Here is a 23,108-nt window from a genome sequence, read left to right as displayed (position 1 = left end):
GAATATCACAAATATTCGTCATGTCTTAGTACAATCACCTTCTCGGTACATTCTATTATTCTATTGACAACTATAGTAAAGTGTTAAAACTAGCGTTCTAACAAATACTCTCATTCAGTTTTTTGTACTATCCACAATACTTTTAGTCCTACAATTAAACGTTGATCGATTTCCCGCTTTGTAACTCGCCAGTAAACAATTTAGCGCGTCCGGAGTCATCCGATAATTTTTAGCAATTTTTAACTGCTCTGGTTCGGAGTATCTCGAGTGCCATATTTCGTAATAAGCATCGCTGGATATATCACTCAAATGCGTGATGTTGAATTCCTCTTGCAATGCAATCTTCCAAACCTGGAATATAAATGTACATACGATTATTATCGCGTCAATTACAATTCGCGTCACATTTAGCAAATTATTTAAATTTATCTACATTATACGATTAACGCATTGATACTTGATGGAATTTTAAAGAAATAAATTTACACATAGCGTTAAATACTCACATCCTCTTCGCGTACTGGAACCTTAGCAGGGACGTTACCAAATCGACTCTCACCGTTCAATACATGCAATTGATACAACAAATAATTTAGGGTGTGCATTTTGTCGGGCTCACTGGCGCTGAAAGTCACGGACATCGGCGAGCAGCATTCTTCTTTTATCGGGTATACAGCACGTGTAAAATAGCTGCCCGGTTTCGCAATACCCCATAGAAGAGTTTGTAAGGAATAACCATGGAAAGTACCTCTTAAGTACTGATCTCTGGTATCAGACGGATGTATGCCTAAGGACGACAGATGCCTTCCTGTAAAATAAGACAGAAAATTGATATCGCAGACACGCAGCTATCACAAATTTACGTGATTATATTGTTTACCAAGATAATAATCTTCCTTCTTCCAATATTTTCCGCCTTTAATACATTTTTCCGTAGTATTGAACATTTGCACTACTTTATCCAGTGTGGCTCTACTAAGAACATATCCGGATTGAGCAACATTGTAAGTCTGACCCCAAAGAACCACTGGATGACCCAGATAATAATCATGCCTATGGTCCAACGGAGCAACCATATATCGTAGATTTTCTGGTATGACTATAGTATCGTCTTTCACGAATATAATCCACTCTAGCGTGTCTACTTTGTCGTTCCAAATATAATTCATAGCTTCGCACAACAATTGCCAAGAAGATACAATTTTTACATCTGCATTAATAACAGGCAATTCCGCATCCTTCAAGCGATGTCCAAAGAAATATATATTGTTGCAACGTTTACCCCACGTAGCCTTGATTGATTTTCCTAGCTTGAGCTTCTCCACAAAAACCACACACGTGACAGACACTTGTTTTCTCAACCAGTTCCATTCTGTGCCTTTAATCTCTCTCGCGTCGTCTTCTTCTTGCGGGCTATACAAGTATTTGTCCAGATCAATTTTGTGTAATTTCAAGTTTTGCACTGCCAACCAAGCGTAATACGTAATACTGTTAAAGTCAGACGTTTCGTTTGCCTTTTTCCAAAGTTGTAGAATAATTTCTTCGTCATGGAATTTTTTATTCAAGTAGTATTCAGGCTGCCACAATGATGACTCTTGATCGACTAGATTAGCCACGAATATACTCCTTAATGAAACGAATAGTAACGGAAGAACAAAGCCGATCCCAGAGCCGACCAGGAATACCGATCTCTGTTTTAAAAATCGGAAACGCATTTTGTCATCACAATGAAAAATTCGATGAAATTCAGTCGAGTTCTGTCGGGACTAACGACAGGTGGTCTAACATCAAGTAGAATCTATATTACACTCGTGCCTTCAGTCATTATGTTTGACCTTCGTTGAACTCAATTATCTCATTAAAATATGTTTCTGCACAGATATTGCGTGTACATCTTAAACTCCTTTGAGTCTTACTTTTTTATTCTCATTTGTTCCATATCGTTTGCAGAGTCGATTTATTCCGACGGGACTGCAAGCATACAACACAATTAATTTATACATTGAATACTTATATCGTGTCTATATTTGTCACTGATTATTCCAACCAATTATTAACAACGTGATGAGCATTAATACATTACCTGCAGCATGTACTTCATTACGTATGCGTTGACGATAAAAAGTAGAATGAAATCATCATAGAATCATCGATAATATTATACTGTAGACTGACATTCTATATGCCAAAGCGTGTTTACACTCGAAAACTTATAAATAATTTTATCACAAGCGTTCTATTATAAGCAACCGCGACAATCAGTTTGTGATATTCGCTGCTGTCCAATCAAGTATTGAAAGGTATTGAAAAATAAAAATTTGCCGAGCGTACGGTGTAGCATATGGTGATCAAAGACAATCATGATATCCGTTGCCGCGTTGAATCAACAGGTGACATAAACAAGACAAGACATCTGTTGCCGTTGGGCCGACGTCCTAACCTTATCTTGACGCAACCTAACCTGATCCGATATAAATCAGCTGACGATCTGTGATTTTGAATTCACAATACGCAAGATAAGATAAATCCATGAACAAAACTTTTCTATAATAAAGCAATTTCTTTTTTCCCCATTAGTGCAATACATGTAATACATTTAATTACAACAATAAAAATTTGTTTATTATAAAAATTTATTTATTATAAAAGTAGGAATATTAGTGAGAGCATCTTTATGGATGAAAATCCGAAAATCTTGGTTGCTCAAAGCATATTTGTCTCATTTTATCTAAATTAGAAAGATGTCAAATATATATTCAAAATTTCATTTATTATTAACTCAGAAATAGATATATAGCATTATACACTTATAAGTTCATTGCATATTCCTACGATAAGAAATCACGATAAATATTTTATAAATCCTTCCGCATATATAGTAATTCAAGTGTACTGAGAGTAGGGTATAAGTTTTTAATGTGAAATATTTTAAAATTTTATTATACATTGAGAAAATTAAATTTTCATATGTTCTTAAATGAAATAAATTTAGTACAGTGTAAATGTATAACAGGAAATATGTATACATATTTTAAAATTGTGTATGTGTATGCATATATATTTTTCTTACGCTTATATAAATTTATATAATACTGCAGAAAATATGCAGTGATCAATTAATAAGAATTATCTGTTTAATAGACTTTACTGTTAGATTTACCATTTTTTATGAAAATAATTAAGCAATTCTAATAAAATACTGTAGATTTAAATTTTAATATACATATAATTTAATATCAATATATATATATTAATAATAATATATTAGTTATTATTAATATATATATACATATATATACTTATTTATCATACAAGATTGTGTTGCAATATTAATTACATTATATGATTGTGTTGCTGTTCTACAGTAATACTGTACAAGAAACCGAAACACGTATAATAGGAAAAAATTCTAAAAGCGAGGAAAAATTTAAGCTCAGAGAAATACCTTGCAACATTTGCAATTCTATGAGATCAGAGAAGTTAGAAACTGACTTTGCCGCGTACTTTAAAGAAACCTAAGCCGTTTCTATTGTGCACTAAGGCACCGAGACCGCAATAATTCTCTATGATGATCGGCATGTTAACAACGTTGCATTCACGAGGTAATAAACTTTTGAGCGTAGTATTGAAGGCTTCTATGTCAAATCTCGTTTTAACAATCTCGGTTCCATCTAAAAAGACATCACAATTCTCATTAGCACACGGCAAATCTTTTATACAGCGATACCACGGTTTCTTTAATATTGATTTTCTAAACATCTACCTTTGTACCAGAACAATGGGTGACTAGCGTACGTGAGCCATGGTATACCTCTCGCGAACGGATTCCACTTTTTTATAAGAGGCAAGGGTTGCCCTCCGTTCCACATAAGTCTTATTCCCGACAAATGCCGCTTCCTGAAAAATTTTTAATCACGTTTTCGCAGACACTTCGATATATGTACGTGAAACAATCCAATCTTTTATGCGCGTATTTTTCTCGCGGTGTTTTAACTCTTGCAACACGTCGCATTACACAACATTGATAAAGTTTTATAAAGATTACATATAACGTAAATACACAGAAAGCATACTATGTAAAACAAGCGTTTATTAATACAGATATATGGTACGATACAATAAAGAAGCGGTAGAAATAAATACATAGAAGGCAAATTGACAAAACAAAACAAGAAATTAGTGCTGATAGATAACAAAGCTGTATACCTAGGCTCAAATTGAGCAAGATTAGAGCAACCTGCGATAGACGACAATTCCTGACGCACTGCACAATGAATTATAGACGATACGCCTTCTGCTAATCCGCTTAATCGTCTAGAATATATTAGATTGACATGAATAATATGCACCAGACAAGAACATAGAAGCATGTAATTTTTATTTTATATTGAGCATATATTTTTACTGTATGTACGTCTCATTATATATAAATTATATAAATTTAATGTACATAAAGGTCATAAAGTTTTTGGTACACAAATTACTTATAAATATTACAAGTACTTACGGTGCAAGAGACGAGGTTGGATAAATCAAATCCCCCGTAACTACCGTATCAAACAGCAATATAGGTATGCGATTAAAGTCCAATATCTTTAGAGAAATAAAGTCGTACTTTATAGAGTAAAGGGCTTTCGTTGCCAATAATACGAGTCTTTCCTTTTCCGTGTCCCACAGACTTATCCTGCAAACAAATAAAGTTTTCTGTCAACACAGAGTGTTACAATAACGGAGAATCGCATAGACTTTTATATAGATAGTACGTACTCTGTCAGAAGCCAACTTCCTACGAGCTCGTCATTGTTTTGGTTTATCAGTTTCTCCGTACAGTCGCTTATCGCCCTTTCCACGACCTCGTTCCTGTCAGTGAAAAATGTATGAACGTCTATATGCTTGAATGGCACGTTGCACACGTCTCTCGAGGCCGAATGCTGCTTCGACGCGTCATCCGCGCTCTCCGCCGACGCGGACGGTCTGACAGTGACAGCTGAAATCAAACGCAGGTCGCACGTTATTTTTGCAGAAACGAAAATTATTAAAAAATTGTTGTGTGACAGTCCCCCGGAGAAACTGACGGCGAAACTCACGGTCGGTATTGGCGATTTCTAGGGTGGCTCTTTCGAAATTTACCGCAGGTCCCTCATCCAGACATGTCTCTTCCATGTCTCCGGGCTGTTCGTCGACGAAAGGTCCGCGTTACATGTATCGGAAACGCGCGCGATAACGGAGGCGAGATATATTATCCGAGGCACGACTTTTCAAAGTTGATCCACACACAAACGCATTCGATCGAATCCGAATGACATTTGAACGCGAGTGACCTCGCGCGGCGAAAGGCTGAAGCTTCGAAATTGGAGCAACATTGGCCGCGTTCAGCAGACACAACTGTTGAGTTCGCCTTATCAACACTCTGCGTTGATTGGTTGGTTCTGAAAGTAAGAGCCAATCACATTCGACTGCGACTCAGCGGCTTGGTCTGCTGAACGCGGCCAATTGGAAAATAAATTCTCCCGACGCATATATTCCGATTATCACTTTTGTGCCACACGGTATACGTTATTTAAATTTTTCTTGGACAATTTTAATGTTAATTTTTCTTGTTTTCCGTAGATCTTTTTTTTTACATTAAAAAATCCAAAATTGCATTCCAAGTTTTCCTGTAATGAGTTTTCCTGTTATTTTTAATAAAATATAGTACCTTAGAATGTATAATGAACAAAAGCTCTTTTGTATCCCGACTCACTGTCATACTTGTAACATTTATTAATCTGCTTAACAAGTATCAACATGATATATATTACAAACGTATATTATCCTCGCATCTCGTACGCCAGCTTTACAAAAGTACTTAAATATATAGCTGACTTAATCTATTTGTACAGTTTACGCACGCTCTTGTTACATACACACAGGTGTTCGTACATACACAAAGGTTGTTCTGTACAAAGTAGCACGTTGCAAGGCATTGCAAAACGAAAACGTGTAAGCGGCTAGAACAGAAAAGACGTGTGCTATTGAAAACGTACATGTATATGTATATAAAAAAAAAGAACGAATACGTGCTACGATACTTGGATTCACTAAATTTACGCTAAAAGCCTAGCTTTGGTTCGATTACTTCTAAGTATTGCGTTAAGTAGGTCAATCCGTGAACAAGTAATTCGTCAACTTTAATACATATATGTACATAGATATAACGCGTCCCAAAATCACGACGTTCCAGTTATAGACACCAAGCTGAAATTGTGGAAGAAAAGTCTACGCGCCGACCTTGTGTTACAAGCAGTTAAAATACGAAGCACGAAAATACGTGTACTTGGTTTCATTACAGAGATAAAAATATTTTTCCATTGAATCTTTCCACTGAAGGTTGACCGAAGACAGCCTCATCGAAAACGCGTGATTCTGGGATATCCTGCACTCGTGTTGAACTGGCATATGTATGTACACATATATGTACATTATTAAAAAATCTCTCCTATGACTACTTTACGTATTTTTACACCTTATCGATCCGTATCAAAAGTTTCTGTGTCACTTGTGCCACATTAGCAAGACGCAAAATTAGAAATTGATCATTACTCGAATTACGCTCGAATTATGCCCGATTTATGCCACGTATTGGCGAGCAATTACTTTTACGATAATTCGCATCAGTCTTCTTGTAAACTTAACTTTAAGCGTTGTAACTAAGGCATTACCGATTCTCGTGCGCTTTACAAGATAAAGTTAAAACTTTGACTAGAGAGAGTACGTCCAGGAAAACGCGTTAGAGATAAGATCGAACTCTGGTCGCACAGTCGATTACTTATAGTGTTGTACGTCATCCAACATGTTATCCGACGACGACAACGTCAAGCTTCGTTCTTCGTGCATTCCCTTGGCATAATTGATTTGTTGCGATACCTACAAGCGCGAAGAAGACGAGTTAATGAATGGTAATAAGTCGGGATGCTCATAGAATGAGAAAGAGAGAGACTATCTTACGCCTCGTTATTTTATGTACTTACCCGCTTCGCCACCTCTTCGTTGTCACAGCGTACCTTCGGCCGCCTCAACAATTCGGCCAATCCGTCCAGGTTGACCGCGGCCGACGAGTCGAATCTGGATATTAACTCTATGTAATGTAGAGTGACGTTGTTGCTTTGAACCTTCTGCATCGGCTGGCAACGCAGGAGATCCGCCAAACTGACTTGGGTCACCACCGCTTTCGTGCCGCCAGAGATAACGCGTACTCTCTCGTTGGACACCAGCACTCTGAGATTCTCCGTGCCGCTGCACAGACACTCGTAGGCGACGAAGAGCTCGGAATAGTCGCGATTGTTAATGCTGTATAGGAATTCCTGGCCCTCGGCCTGCTGACGATTGTACGGCGGCAGCAATCCGGTAGAACCACTGACGACACGCGGCGGTCGGTCGCGCTTCGGTATTGCACGATGAGCGCTGTATAAAAAAAGAAAATCAATCCGACGTCGAGAGATACTCGCAGCGCAGTCATTAGGGAAATTACGATAATACAATCATATTACCTTCTACTTGTCTCTCGTACAGCACTAGCTGTCTCTGTTGCTAGATCTAGAACACCAACGACGGGTTTCGTTATTGTGCCTACCACTCCTCTTCCAAAACCCGCAAAGAAGCCCTAGAATTTTATATCGTCCATTATTTCTAAGTTCTATAAGATGATATTTATATCGGAGGGCCAAATTTATTTTTAAATATTTACTGGAAAACCCTCGCTGGTTGCTCCGTCGTACGTCTGTTTGAATATACTGGTGACACCACCCAGCAGACCAAAACCGAAACCCTTTAATCCGGCCACCAAGTGATCGCTACTGCCCGTAGTGTTAGCCCGAATTCTCTGCCTGGCCTCTTCGTGTCTTTCGTCCATAATCACTCTCCCTAAACCGTCTGACAGAGATTCCGTCACTTTCGCTGCGGAGTTCGAAATACCGTGCGTGACGTTCTTCAGTAGACTCTTCACGCTGCCTTCGTAGATAAGACCAGAAACACCTTCCGTGACGTCATTCATGAATCCAAGAGGATTTCCCAAGAAATCTACGGAACCTAGAATAACTGCAGCTTGCCACTTCAATTCCTAAAAAAATACCATTTATTTATTAAATCAATGAGCAAGCGAAAAAAAGCTATATATCGAAATCTAGATTTATCGTACATCTTTGTAATGTTTTACGATGGAATGTATTAAAAATTGACTGCTCTCGAATGGATGTTTCTTAACAAACGGTTCCAGCTCGATAGTGGCGTTCTCAAAGTTAATTAGAGTCAATCCCAATTTCCTCTTTACAGCCTGCAGATGATGTGGCAATTTCGTCGTAGTGAGCACGCTGAGTTTTACCTAAAGAGAGAAAAATGTGTGTCATGTGAATAAATGTATTGTTAATATTATTTATGAAGCAATGAACACAGAGTCTCTGCTACATCGATATCTACATACTTGATTAGGAACAAGTTTCAGAGCGCCAAAGTAATATCTCTTGGCATGCGCGGCGGACACTTCGGAAATAAATCTTTGTGCCTTGAAATCATTCTCGTCGACGGGTACTTCCAGTTCCGACTTGCCAATTCCAAGGAATGCTGCCAGTTTCAGGATAAATTTCTCTTCTAAGTGTACGCATAGTGGTTTGACACTCACTATGACATGTTTATATATCTCGGCATTCTGATTCTTTGATTGTAACTTCTCCACTGCTAAATGAAGAGCGGGTCGGTATTCGTCCTCCGTGCGGGATGACCGTGTCACGAACAAAACCGAAGTGCATTGCGCCTCAAACAGTTGATTGTCAATTTGCACGTCGGCGACGCTCAGATCCAATGTGGTATTCAATGGGGTCTGCACTAGATCTAAGGAGATTGCGGCCAGCCGCGCAAACAACAGCTCTTCTACCGGTCTTTGCGACACGATGGACAATCCAAGACCGGCCGGCAAGTTCAGCTCCAGATTTAATTCGCTAGAATCCAATTTCTTAATATCGGCGTTGACCTGGGTCGGTCGATGACTTACGGCGATGTGCGACCAATCGCGTTCCTCGAGTAAGGCGAACGTTTTCTTCTACAATACAAAAAGATCTGTGTTAATTAATTCGGACAACAGTGTCATCAATGATTCGCTTCTTGCGACATAATGTGAATGTTTACAATATAGCAATTTTTTCCAACAAAGTAAATAAGATAATGAAAGTAAATGATGAACGGTAAATTTGACACCCACCCTTTCCTTGATATCCAAAACTTGCAGAACGCGGGTCGGGCCATCAGTGGTTACTCTGACCGACAAGAATCCAGAACCCGGCCGTAGCTTTTGTCTACCCACACGTTGCTCGATCGGCGGTGGATTGCCGTGTGTCTGAGGACCTAGTACAGCTTCGCTCCCTAAAAAAACAGCGGCGTTCCTTTTTTTCTGCGTGTAAAAATGTGATATGATTGTACGACTTAAAAGAGATTTGCGAATGCACAAGCACTGTACGCCAGAGTACGATAACGCCGTGATTGACTCATCTTACGAATTATTTGGCAATTTAATTTTTGTATGTAAGAATCTTATTCGGAAAAAAGTTTTTTTTTCTCGTAAAGACTTTAAATAGAAAGAAAGATTTCTTTTCTTTTATATCGCGCTTTGACGTTCCTGGGAAGGTATGCAATGCTTACGAGGAAAAAAAAATAAAAAAAAAAGGATAAAACACAAGCAGAGAGAAAATATATTATAGCACGTAATACTTATGGGTAAGCTCATAGGAAATAGCCGATTTTAATGTGTACTTTGAAACTATACGTACACATTTGCCAACGGGCGACACTGCCGCCTGCAACATTCATGATCAATTTAGGTCTCTCCAGTTGAAAATAGCGAGAAAGGAATAATGACAAAAAATAGAAGACTCTTAACAACGATGGAAATTAAATCGGCAGACAAAGTAGAGAATACAACACAATATCGTGAGACAAGTGGCGCGCACCTGTCATTAATATTTTTTCATTGAATGATCCGAGTTATTTTGCCAATTCCAACGATACCGTACCGCTCAACTTACAACCTTTTATGTTTTATGCTTCGCATTTACAGATAGAAGCATTAGATTTATGTCACACACGCATCTAAAAATGACAATCAGCTCGCAAATAAAAGATATGTTGGACCAATTCAAAGCAACACAAAATAACAGAAAATATATCTGACGATGAAGCGCGTGACAAAAAGAAATTCGCAATTTTCGCGAACAATCCTTATCAATTTAATCAGTAAGCGAATCAGCAGGCAAATGCCTGCAAATAATAGTGTCCCAACCTTCGTATAGTCCCATAAAGCCATCTTTCGACTGAACGCACATATTCTTATGTGCGCAGCATAGACGTCCGTCGTCGGTGAACCGCCAGGTCTGTGTCGATCGTCGCCTGGGGTCCGGTTTCCTCAGGGCGAGAGCGCAATAGGTAAACGGTTGCGGTGCGGTGCCTGCTATGTCCAAAACGAATATCGTGTCCGGAGCTTTAGAATGTTTGTCTCTCGGTGGACTGGATCCTGTCTCATTAAAATTGTCTCATTAATTATTAAACATAAGAACAAGAGTACGTTATTATAATTTTCCTCGTACAAATTATGTTGAAAAAAATATTTTTATTGACATTTTTGTGTTACCTTCGTGTTGCAGCTGTCCATCGCCGGTCATTCTCCAAAGCTGCGACCTGTCACCGTACTGTTTCCTTCGAAGGGCAACCCAACCCCCAGAACCAGCCTCTAAGACTAATCTTTGAGTTTCTACATCTAGCGGATCTAAATTACTTTCGCCTGTTCCGAGATCGGAATCAGTCTTGAAGGTGCCTGCCAAGATAAAAGCGCATGATCGGTATTTATGTACACGTACTCTATGTTTTATTTTAGCCACTTCATAATACCTGTAAACGCAATGTAAATGAAGTTTTCGTAAGTCAGTCCTCTACCCTCTCCTAATAGGTTTAAGTCATAAGAAGCTGTCACGCCTCCGGGTGCTGTCAGCACTAAACCAGCAGCTTTTATTGGTTCGTCCAGGGCGTATGGTACCGATGAATGGGGTCTTACGGTCCACTGCAGATTATCAGGAACTCCGATCTAGAAGTACGGAGTTGCAAATTAAACAATTAGCCGTAAATTCATGAAAATAAAGCTAATATAAATATTAATATCATAATTTAAATGCAGCAGTGAGATATAAGCATACCTGATTAACTAGTAAAGGAACTTCTGAGAAATTGTCTACTCTTATAGGCGGCGGCATAGTATCGGCATCAGTAAATACGATGAAGAAGGTAGTCTCCTGTAGCACTACATCTACTCGTAGAAAATGCATCTTCCCTGTTACATCCCTGACATTAATGGTTAATGAATAATTGTCATCCAATCTGATACCGCCTGACCACATACAATCCGGAACATTAGTGATTCTGACGCAGAGCAATAAATCTTTATCCAATCGTGGCCAGTGGAAGGGCATGTGACAGTCGGGCATAGTCGTTATGTATGTCGCCTGGGCATCCGGATGGGACTGAAACCGATATTGTATCGAGTAACAAAAATTATCATTCTTTGATATCGTCTTGATTGATTGTAACAAACTTACGACAGTCGTCGTGAAACATTTCTGAGCCAGCTCCAAAGTGCAAGATGACTTGTTGTGCAACTGATATCTCGGCGATAGTGTAACCACTGTAGTGGCTCTGTATCTTCCTCTTGCTGCGCGAGTGGCCACGCTAATCAAGTAAACTATATCGGGTCTGCCATCGCGTAGACTGATTCTCAAGCGATGAACCTATAGGACATAAAGCAAATTTATCATCGTCATCAAAATGATTGAAACACTTTGTAGCAAGTTCCATGAATTTGTTCCTGTATCAGAAATAATACTAGTAATTATCAAAAAGTCAAAAAGTTAAATATATAAAAACACAGAAACACATTCATGTGTAATATGTGGATAAAAATAATAAAATTATTACAATAAAGATTGGAATAAAGATTTTATGTGACAATATACTTACGTGGATTCCAGGCTGCAAATGAAAATGCTGAGACCACTGTGGTATTCCTTGACGATGAACTTCCGTTCCGATCCTCACCGACAGAGTTCTACTGGCCTCTTCGTCGCTGAACGAGAATAGCAATGGCGCTACCATCCTCGCTCTTTCGTGTTCTTCGAATTGCCCTGCCGCCTCAATGCCGACTCCCTCTTGTCTGAACACCAACGGCAAGCCGGTCTTGTTTATAATCCAATAAGGTGCAGTAATATTGATTTGCATGGCTGCACCTTTCTCTACTGCTATGGTTGCTTGCAGGTAAAGCATTCTGCTGGCGGAATCCAATAATTTAAGACGACCAGTAAAAGAACAACTGTTCGGTGGCAGTATTACCTGAAATATATAATTATATTTGATTATTATTTAACATTTCACTATTAACTAATTATTACTGAAACGTGATAAAAATAAAGTTACCAAAGAATCAAATTTGACGTGATAAAACCAATTGTTACACGTACCACTCCGTATCCTGGATAACCGTCTAATTGAATCGTAATTTCCAGTTGCTCGTTCAAATTTGCGCAATGCAAATCCGCGCTGCAGCCGGGAGTGATTCTACCGCCTTCTATACCTGCCTCGTACGTCAATTCGTATGGCAATAAGTTCGTCAGAGTTATGGGTGCCATTACTGTGATTGTGTGCGCTGGCAACACTTGCATACCGTCAGGTGGATAATTGTTTCGTCTTACGGCCACGCACATCCTGTGGTAAGAGAAAACAATAATTAAGTTTTGCTATTAAGCTTCACCGAGGGAAAACGTTTCACATACCTGAATATATTGTTCTGATTAGTCCGGCAAGTGACATAGCTCTCCGTTACCTCCGACGGCTTCTTAACTACCGTCCAGTCCACCGATTCCATGCAATATTGGAACAAGTAGTTCGAGATGAGCGGTTTGAAAGACATCTGCACCCCGGTGTGTGTTATAGGCGCGGACATCACCGATTGCGCCGGGACTTGGAGAATTCTTCCAGTGCTGGTCGAGGTCAAGTCTGAAAGGATACAATTGTTAATCAAATTTGCTAATCGTTATCAAAGGCGAATCATAAAAGATAAAACTGACATCCAAGTTGATTTAACGATTTCTCCATTTTGATCTCGATCGGATGAGCCAGCTTGTTGGACACCTGAAGAGCTGATCTAATGGTAACCAACTTCCTGGCGGATCCTTCCAATTCCACAGCAAACACGACCCTAGCTTTCGGTGTGAGCGGCTAAAATTGAACATTATTATTATTACATTTTATTATTCTTTATAATGCGCCAAGACAAATTCTTTTTGAGCAACTAAAAAACGAATATAGTAAAAAAGTGAGACAATTTAATTGTAAGGTTTACGAAATAATAATTATATTTTGTAAAAAGATATGCAACATCACAGAAAGCATTAAACAGAGAGATACAGAACACGAATATGAATCACGCTGTTGGTTTTAATCGAAATACAAGAAATATGAGTATAAAATATCATTTTACCTGAAATCCGGCAGTGTCAGCATTTGCATGTCGGAAGTAAATGCCCACGCGATCGACGGTCACAGGATCCACCGGCTTCCATCCTTCAACCAGAACCGCAATTTGGTGCCTTCTGACGATATGCGTCGCGTGATGTCTTAACTTGCCTCTTTCTTCGAACGTAAACGGTGTTGTGTCTCCTGGTATTACTTCGATCCACGTGTCGTCCTTGTCCAGAATGTTCTTCGCTTGAGATGACGCTTTGCTGACGTCTATCGTCTCGTCCGCGGTGGCGATGAATGTTTTAAACCAAAGCCGACAGCCAGTGTCATTCTTCAGGGCGAAAGGTATGAAAGGCGATCGACGTCGATACATCTGTCCCCCTGTCACCGATTTACTGACAATTACGTTTCCGTTAGATAGATAGTAATCCTGTGTCCAGTTGTGTTTGACTAGTTGCGCGAGTTCCACTAGTGTCAGCGTGACATTAACGTTCACAGAATCATAGGAGTTGATGGATACGTGCAGTCTCTTCGGATCGAGAGAACTAGTAAATATCTGTTCCCATTCAATGTTCGCCCGCCAAGGTTCGACAAATGGTTCCCATCCGCTCAGTACTCGATTGTAATAGTCCACGCCGATGGTGGCCGACAGCAAGCCGGGCTGCTGACTCAGCTTCCGCAAGTTAAAGTCCGCCAAGGTAATCTCCAGAAGCGGCACGTCCGCGTCGCGACAATCGTCGATGATACAGATTCGCATGCAGGATATCTGTAGTTCCACGGCCCGGAAGACCGAATCGTCGTTCGCCGCGACCGTCTCGGCACTCGTCGGCACCGCGTTCTGCGTCAGCCACAAAGCGGCCTCGTCCAGCTGGCCGTCACAGTGATCTAACGCGATTCTGCAATCGGCCTCCGCGAAACCTAAATTGACTAGCTTCGATACCTGACTGTCCATCATCTGGCGGCTCTCCACACCCGTTTCGTTCGATCTCTGTCTCGCCCATAAGGTCTGCTTGGGAAGTGAGCTCAGCATCCTGGAGAACATGGTCACGTCGTGATAGCTCAATCTCACGCACAGTGGGTGTAATTGGATCTCCAGGCATCTATCCTGAGTCAGATCCAAGCTCGCCCCGACTGGATCGATGATCGACAGAGCGGTCTCGTTTTCCAAGCCCAGGATGCACGAGAACAGTTCGCAATGCGAGAGATTGCAGGAGAGCGGCTTCTCGCCTTCCTGTGGCGACGAGCGGTACGACAGGACGGCGGTCGTCTTGAGAATCACGGCGTTGGTGTCGAGGATCGCGGTGTCCTCGACGATGACTAACTCAGAGTCAGTGATGTTGATCTTCAGTTCAAAAGGTACGGCGGTCGCGGCGGTGTCGATGACCTCGGCCTCTTGATTGACAATTGAGACATGCAGGGCGCCAGGTATAGGGTCCGGTTCCGGCGAGTTCAACAACAGGAAGTCTCGCACGGCCTGCCACCAGTCTAGGATGGCAGTTAGTCGCATGCTATGCAGCAGAATGGTGGTCGCCGAGTAACCCTTACGCTTCCGATGATGTACTTCCGCTTGGACGCGATCCTGCGCGGCTTCGGTCGTGTCGGCCGTGTCTCTCAACGGCTGTAGGATTTGCGTGAACACGTTGCACTGCCGATCTATCGGCTCGTTCTGAAAACGCGTGTCCGTGATCAGGATTTCCTGCGACACCAGATCGATGTCCTGCGAGCCGTCGCTCAGCGAGTCCAGCGTCAGTCGGGACTTGATAAAGTTGATACACGCGAGCGCCGCGATGTTGTGCCTCGGGTGCAGCTTCACCGTCACGTTTACCAGCTCGAGAGTTATGCAAGATCGGGTCCACGTCTTCGCGCGATTGTCCACAGTCGGGATCGCGTATTCCACCGTGTGATTCAAATCCTGTACGAGGAGGCGCAGATCGTCCAGATTCTCGCTGATGTTGTAAGACAGAAGGCCGCGGATCAGCATGTACTGTTCCGGATCCAGAGCGCAGTCCATCGTCGACAATATACCGTGGATGCTGAGATCGGGTATGTCGCGGCTGACGTAAGTGTCAAGATTCCGCTCGACGCGAAGCTTTAGATGACACTTTTCTGTAAGCAACGAGGAGCCCATTTTTTTAACGAGGAAGCCGCCTACCATCAAGGCGTCCGCGTCCTCGTTCAGGCTCGAGTCGCACTTGAGCCGTCGTGCCGCGTACACGTCCATGTTGACCAGCTCGAGTAGCATCACGTCAAGCAAGCAATCCGGAACGACTAAGGAGGTGTCGAATCTGTTGTGTGCTGTAAGTTCTCCCAAATCCAGCAGAATCAATTCGTCGGACCTGGAACTCACTGGCAGCAGGATCACCGGCGCACCGGCGTGCAACTGCAACGATAGTCGTGTATCACGCTTGTTCATGTCAATGACGGCACCGACGCCGGCCCGCAGATTCCGCATGATGCTCCACAGCTGCGAGAAGTGACCGAAGAAAGCCTGTAACTCCGCCACGAATCTCTGAGTGTGAACGTAATGCACGGCGGACATCTCTAGCTTCAGTCGCGCGTCGTGAGGCCGATCCTCGCAGTCGGCGTAGCTCGAATACTGGAAGTTGAGCGCCTTCCTGCCGGACGACAGGAATCTCTCGCGGTAGAATCGGCCGTGCGGCGTCAGGTCCAGCAACGACATCGAGCCCAGCGATCCCGACACCTTGGTCTTGCCGTCCACCGTTTTGAGGATGTGCATGCTGGCGTTCGACACATTGGCCTTGGCTATCTCGCGTTCCAGCTGCGTCAGCACCAACGTCAACGATCTCACTTCTATCTCCGTCTCCGACCTCACCGGCAAATTGTCATCCACTTTGCTCGCGCCGGTACTATCGCTATCCGGCGTAGCTCGATGCGCGGCGACTTCGTCACTCGCCGTCCCGGACAGGCCTGCAATCCCAAAGAAGTCAAACACCACCATCCACGATTCCACGCTTATCACTAAGTCCAGGCAATTGAAGTCCACGGTTACCATTTTGCGATGGAACCGATCTTCCGGTACGATACAGCCGTTCTCTTCGGGACGTGTCATGGTGATGCTCATTAACACCAAGTTCTCTTCACTGGTGATGCCGCCTGGCGACGGCGGCGGCGTGTTCGGCGTGTCGGCCGACGAGACCGCCGGTTTTCTGCGCCAGTGCGCCGGAATCGCGTCGTACAGGGTGTAGGTCTCCAACCGATCCGGCAGACTGCCGCGTCCGAAGGCGTTCTTGTACTGTCGCGCGAACGCAAGATCTGGACACGATCTGGATGCGCCCGTAGGCAGTTTCGCGCGCGTGGGCGCCGACGACTGCATCATGTAGCGATGTCGCGAGCCGACCGGGCACAGAAGATCCTCCATCAGGAGAGAGCGCAGGGCGACCTGCACGCTGGACTCATTTCGGTGTAACTTATCGTACTTGACGACGAAGTCGCGCATCGACAGCTCCACCAGCGGCTGCTCCGAATGCGCCTGCTTCAGTTCCACGCTGAGGATCGGTAGCTCGAACGAGACCTTCACGCAGAGGTCGAGCTTCTCCGAGTAGTCGGACGTCCCGTCGAGATCATCGTATTCCGACACCGCGGACGTGGCAGTCACGGCAGGCATGGAGATCAATCGGTGAGCGGTATCGAGCAGTTGCTCGTATTGACCGCGCGACAGCGATACCTTCAACGGTGTTATCACTGCGCCGTGGACCTGGACAATTGGGCTATTGTTCGTAAATTCGCCGCCGTCGAGTAGAAAGCTCATACTTTGCGTTAAGGTGTTCTGCTTCTCCACCAAGATCTTCAGCGTTGTGTCATGCAGTATCGGCTTACCCGACTCCTTGCACGAGTACATTTCCTCGGCTCTTGGCAGGTTGGTTTGCGACTGCCCGATGTTGGCGGATACCTCGAGAGAATACAGATTCATGTCGCGCACCTCCAGCGTGACCTTGTGCTTCGCCATGGAGCCTAAGTGGGGTTCGTGTCGCAGCGACATTGTACCTAGATGAGCAACGAATACTTGTTTGCTATGGGAAGAACGCGGTATCACGAGCACCGGGCTTTCTAAGAGCACGTCTAATTTCAACGACAGCGCATTTGCGTTGTCTAGATCAAATGAGACGCTCGGCAACCGTTTCCGGGGCGGGATAGTCCAATCGTCGGCGTTCACCAGACCGATCGCCATATCGGTGGCGGCTGCGCTGATCTGGCGCGCAAAGTTGCTTAGATATTGCTTGAACTCGTCGGCACACGAACGCAATTCTGATATTAGGTGCGGCGCGTGAGTGTACCAGACGCTAGCCACACGTATTGTGAGCTCGAGATCGATTTCTACGCAATCCTCCTCGTTGGCTGGCTTGGTGCTGCGATTGGCCACGAATCTGAACGCTTCCGGCTGATCGGATAAACTACTAAAGTGCTCGAGCGGATGATGTTGCGGATCCGCCAGAGGATCCCTACCCACGCTGATTATCCGCTGATGTGTCTTCCCGGTTGGTGTCTGGTCGAGAACTTGTACCCCGCCGAGAGAGCCCGAGATCGACGTGTTCGCGGCCAAGGTCGCCTGTATGCGCGCGTCCGACATGGTCGCCGTGGCGATCTTCTGCCCCACCAAGTGATTGTCCTGCACGACCGCGCGCAGAAGTAACACATTTAAGCGATGAAAGTCAAAGGTGATCTCAGTTCTCGTTGACATCGACCTTATTTCCGTACTTTGATTCGACAAAGAATCGTCTCGGCTCGTGACATACGCTGCCTGTGATTTTTGCAACGGCAAGATTCTTCGAAAGAAACCTAACAATTCCACTATCGTCTCCTGATTGGCTATGATATCTAGATTATTGAACTGTATATTTGCCATTCTTAGATTTTCCGTAGGGTCATCTACCAGCGTCAGCTCCACGACAATCAGCGCTTCCGAATCCAATTTTTCTAGGCCGACCAACGAGTTGTTCCTGGGCGAATGCGGGGACTTGGTTTTGTTCACCAGAGTGGACAGGGCATTGGTCAGGGCGACAGGCGAGGTCAGTCGTGGTGGCCTCGTGGAGTCTGGTGATTCGGGCGACTCTGGCGAGACGGGTGATGTCGGCTCCGAATCCCTTAATCTGCCGGAAACGCTGTCCATGCCGACGTGCTTGTGACTGGCCACCAACAGCTCGAAATCGGGCCCGAATTCCTGAAGAGCATCGACCAAGAGCAGACCGTGGACGGAGAGGGAGACGCTCAGATCAGCCATTCTTTTGCTGAGGGCCGCCCGAACACCAGACACCTGCAGCTCTGCCACGCTGCGACCCCTCGACTGCAATTCAAAGGCCATCTGATCGATGATAAATTGTACCATCACGGCGTGGCTCAAGGAACGATCCAGATTCTCTTCCTTCCTAGGGCTTTTCGGCTCCACATTGACGGCTTCTGTCTGCGGGATGCCGGCGGAAATGGAGAAGCTCGACAGTAAGTTATAAATTAGGCGTATTGCGCCTAATTTCTGCTCATTCACGTGCACCACCAGTCTCGGCAGGTTACCAGATACCGTGACCGACGGAAAGTTAGGATCCGAAGTGGTGAAGATACGTCGTTCGACTTGTAACGATATGTTGAAACGCTCGAGAAAGTGCAAGCTCGACATGCCTCTCGTGCGAACGTGCTTCCAATTGTCCTTTGTCTTACCCACTAAAATCTGCAGGTCCACTAGATCAATGGAGTACTGGTCGTACAATTTTTTGTGTAACTCGGTCTCGGACAGACCTTGGAAATCATGTAAGGAGCCGTTCTCCTGGCTACCGGGCGGAGTGGAGCAAGGTGTCTCGTATCTCTCGTCTTCTTCATCGTCACTGATGGTCGACTCCGTTTTCAGTGCCACCTGATTTAGATTCGCGTCGTTCGATAAATGTAACTTGCCAAAATCGACCATCACCACGGCCGCGTTGGAATCGACAAAGCTCTCCACCAATAAGATCTGTGGTGCAGAGATCTTAAACTGTAAATCCCAAGACGAACGATACACAAAATCGCCGTCCAAGATCTGTTCCCAGTTCTTGATCAGCTGCTTCCTCGTGCGACGTTTCATCGCCTGGAATCGTTGATTGGACGACACCGATCGATGGGGCTTGCACATAAAATCTATCAGCCAGTATATCACGGTTGGATTATATACGACATCCAAGGACTGCGAATACACGTGCAACAAATGATCCATGTTAATGTGCAGCGGCCTTTTCTCGTAAATCAGTTCGAATAAATGACGCGGCGTTTTCGTTAGTTTCTCCGACGAATTGCGGACACGCGAGGATATGCCGTTGGACGCGACTTGAGGTTGCACCAAAATGGGAAACGTAGAGTTCTCCGTGAGAAAATCGTGCAGGTACAACGCGCCCAAACTGATCGAGAACCTGTGCGATCCGGATCTGGGTCGTGACTCATAGCTCAGGTTCACTCTTTCGAACTTCAGTTCTATCACTGTTTTCCTGCCGTTGCTCTCGTCTTTCGCGGTGCACAACGATATCGCGCCTTGCACTAGAGCGAAATTAAACTGTCCGAATACTGTGTCGCGACGTAGAAGAGTGTCATCGTTCACAGTGTCCGCTAAAACGTCCAGCAGTTCTCCGTCGAAGGTAGTCGAGCTACTTCCGTTTTGCGTTCCATTGCTGCTGGGAGACGTCTTTGAATACCAGCCCCACCATTGTGGAAACCATTGCTCGAGCATGCCGCGTCCTTGTGGCACATTCATATTAGTTTCTTGTTGTGACTTTGCAGGCTTTACTTTCTCTATAGCCAGTTCCCTCAATACTCGAAGCTCGTCGAAATTCCGCTCGTTCTCGACCTTCTCCTTCAATGTTTTAATTTCCGGAGGTAAGATCGAGGTAGGCGTGCCTAGTGAAGAAAAAAATGTAAAATTTTCATTTCAAGAAAACACAATTGTGAAAATATATTTTAAAACTATTAAAAAATATTTATTTGTACCTAACAATTTAGTGTATGCTTGAACGTAACAAACGTTCTCTCTGGCTCTGAGAAATACATTTTCCCAGGTTGGTTTTGGTTTGAGGGTATCCCTGCCGAGATGGCACCTGGCGGCGTACTTCCACCATTCTTTGCAAGCTTTTTTAACGGGAATTACTGGCCTACAACGCCACTGCTGTTTACGACGATCTATGCGGTCAAGCTCCTTGATACACATGACCAACTCTTCATATTGAAGCTAAAAAAATAATTTGTTATATTATATGGATCAATCGTATTGATATAAATATTTGATCGTATATCGATTATTATCTGTAAGACTCACATCTGTTATAGATAATGGTACTTCGTCTAAGAGCAAATCTACTACGATACGTGGTTTATTAATAGACCTCAATGGACGTTCTGTTCGATCCCTCTTGATGTGTGCTCTTGCATTCACGGGCGATAAGATGTGCCATCGAATCTTATTTTTGCTCATGGCAATCTAAAAATTAAAAAACTGGTTACAAAATAATAATATTGTATAGATAAAATATAGATAAACAAGAGCGTGATTAACGGTGTTATCGCGCACACTGAGTTATACTATATGTATGTCTTACAGCTAGATCGCCTAGATTGAGACCCCCAAAGAGTTGATCTTTCTTCACGTGGTCCCAATAGATTGAAAGACTATCGAGTTCCATTAGCTTAAACGACGCATCCGTAAGATTCCAAGATGTAGAACTGGGTATCCAGCTGGCATCACAACTTTGAGCAGTTAATGCTCCAATTGTAATGCCAAATACAATGCCATTATCTACATATAAAAAGATGAAAAGCACAGTGAATATCAATATATGATAGAAAAATTTTTATTCACATTATATTCATATGCGCGTATATGACTCTTTGCTTACCGTCTGGTAATGTGATACCATCTTCATATCTAATGTGAACATCTTTGATATTTAACTGTAAATTCTCAATGATATTCGTTACTAAAGATGTGCCATAATTCAGCCACGAGCTGTAACTCGAAGCGTAATAGCCAGGATCGTGCTCTATATCGGTTCTCCATCTAGCTTCCAAGGCGTCCAGTCGACTGAGTTTATATTCTAGTATTGCCTGTTCCTCTGCCTCGTTATCGTACTACAAATATTTGTTTTTAAATTGAAATGTATAACATAAATTCTCTATCAATATTATTGAGATTTTATCAAGATTTTAAAATGATAGGAGACAGAAAATCATTTTACCTCGTCCAGATTAATTGGTCCCGCCACTAAATAGAGCTGCTCTATACCTATCACCCATGACGCGGTCCTTATCTGCCTGACTGGTACTTGCAATCTGATTTTACCGATAAACCCAGCCTTGACTTCTATGGGTAGTCCAATATGACGCAGAGCCTCGCGTTTCAGAGGCAAGTTTTCCAGTTCAACTTCCCCTAAAATAGGCAACCGTTAAGAAAACAAAAGCGGTAAAACGTTATAAGTACTATTAAATACGGTAGCAGCTATGAAATTAATTGGTCCTCGCATAAAAATAATATTTCTAAAGAGATGATAGAACATCACCAAAAAGATCACAACATTGCACAACATAAATGTATTCATCCTAAATTTATAATATAGATGTAGCGCGTGGCAAGTAAAAAATATATTAACAAATCATTCTTGAAATGTGCGTTATCCTGCATGGCACCAGAGCAAACGTTACAAAATATATAAACATTAAATAAATGCGTAGCGCGACATAACCTCACCCGACAACAAGGCGATGCTCAGCTGATCTGTGTTCAGATTCTCCACATATTTGCCGAGATAATTGTTCAGCACCCAAGCGACGAGTCCCTCCAACATTTTGAACGAGCGATATCTTCGCCACTATCCAGCCGGAGATGTCTGCGTGAGTGCGCACAAGTGGCCTCATAGGTTATGGTCTCTCATATATCGTGCGAATTCTCGGGACCAGCGGAATAACAGCGCGTAAAGGCGACGCGTTCCAACGGCTCGTACTTGACTCTCGCGCGACCAGTACCTCTCGTATCTCGACTATCGTTGCATCTCTCATTAAAAACACGTATTTTGCCGTCGATCTCGAGATCCATTTCAAATAACGGTCCCTTCCATTGATAACCACCGTCAACCACCAACAATCGTGACAACCACTGTTCGCGATATTCGTGCGTCACGTGTGAATCACCCTCGTAATTGGAGCACTCACGTCCTTCCACCTCTTCAATCGGATCCCGTTCGCGCGCCGGCGCTGGAATTCCGCGACATGTCCAGAGTGTAATTTCTGACTTTTGACAATAATACTTATTTTATTCATTATTTCATTATATAGTTTACTGGTCAGTCGCAAGAAGCCTTGAGTATCTATTTTAAAAATAAGCTTCCTAAAGAAATACCGTGATTGATTTATTAATCATTATATAATTATTACGCCGCATAAGATGTTTATGTTAGTCTTCCCCCTAAAAAAAAAAACAAAAGAAAAAAAAGAGAAAGAACAAAATTTCAGAACGATTACGAGAGCTAGGTAGGTCATGTTGAATAGAGGCAGAACAAGAATAAGAACAAAAAGAAGAAAGAAAACGAGAAGTAGATCAAAAGATTAACAACAATTTT

At 43.1% G+C, this 23,108-nt stretch overlaps 3 protein-coding genes across 5 annotated transcripts; all 3 read right to left on the bottom strand.

Annotated features, from left to right (window-relative positions):
- Positions 1-23: 23 nt before the first annotated feature.
- Positions 24-2,444, bottom strand: LOC139825303 (C1GALT1-specific chaperone 1). The gene is made up of 4 exons (XM_071797932.1): positions 2,084-2,444; positions 881-1,971; positions 507-808; positions 24-351 (listed from the first exon to the last, which is right to left on the bottom strand). The coding sequence occupies exons 2-4, from the start codon at positions 1,713-1,715 to the stop codon at positions 115-117; spliced, it is 1,374 nt and encodes a 457-aa protein (XP_071654033.1). The 5' UTR covers positions 1,716-1,971; positions 2,084-2,444; the 3' UTR covers positions 24-114.
- Positions 2,445-2,751: 307 nt separating this feature from the next.
- Positions 2,752-5,317, bottom strand: LOC139825309 (tumor protein p63-regulated gene 1-like protein). 2 transcript variants are annotated; one of them, XM_071797945.1, is made up of 6 exons: positions 5,088-5,316; positions 4,768-4,987; positions 4,508-4,684; positions 4,207-4,314; positions 3,764-3,897; positions 2,752-3,671 (listed from the first exon to the last, which is right to left on the bottom strand). In XM_071797945.1, the coding sequence occupies exons 1-6, from the start codon at positions 5,161-5,163 to the stop codon at positions 3,481-3,483; spliced, it is 906 nt and encodes a 301-aa protein (XP_071654046.1). In that variant the 5' UTR covers positions 5,164-5,316; the 3' UTR covers positions 2,752-3,480. The 2 variants fall into 2 exon arrangements, with proteins under 2 accessions (XP_071654046.1, XP_071654047.1); XM_071797946.1 differs by lacking the exon at positions 4,207-4,314 and having other exon boundaries at positions 5,088-5,317.
- A 408-nt stretch (positions 5,318-5,725) lies between these two features.
- Vps13d (vacuolar protein sorting 13D) lies at positions 5,726-23,101 on the bottom strand. 2 transcript variants are annotated; one of them, XM_071770945.1, is made up of 24 exons: positions 22,241-23,101; positions 21,732-21,922; positions 21,393-21,624; positions 21,096-21,292; positions 20,816-20,977; positions 20,491-20,728; positions 13,547-20,400; positions 13,134-13,284; positions 12,840-13,062; positions 12,528-12,771; positions 12,031-12,399; positions 11,613-11,801; positions 11,214-11,537; positions 10,912-11,104; positions 10,655-10,837; positions 10,307-10,537; positions 9,798-9,824; positions 9,233-9,393; positions 8,459-9,073; positions 8,177-8,359; positions 7,727-8,098; positions 7,530-7,642; positions 7,011-7,443; positions 5,726-6,906 (listed from the first exon to the last, which is right to left on the bottom strand). In XM_071770945.1, exons 1-24 carry the CDS (start codon positions 22,335-22,337, stop codon positions 6,805-6,807), a joined length of 12,084 nt encoding a protein of 4,027 aa, XP_071627046.1. In that variant the 5' UTR covers positions 22,338-23,101; the 3' UTR covers positions 5,726-6,804. The 2 variants fall into 2 exon arrangements, with proteins under 2 accessions (XP_071627046.1, XP_071627048.1); XM_071770947.1 differs by lacking the exon at positions 9,798-9,824.
- Positions 23,102-23,108: the final 7 nt, after the last annotated feature.

Source organism: Temnothorax longispinosus, chromosome 2 (genome assembly GCF_030848805.1).
Source record: "Temnothorax longispinosus isolate EJ_2023e chromosome 2, Tlon_JGU_v1, whole genome shotgun sequence".
NCBI lineage: Eukaryota > Metazoa > Arthropoda > Insecta > Hymenoptera > Formicidae > Temnothorax > Temnothorax longispinosus.
The sequence above is the reverse complement of the archived record's forward strand: the minus strand, read 5'-3'. Positions and strand labels throughout refer to the sequence as shown.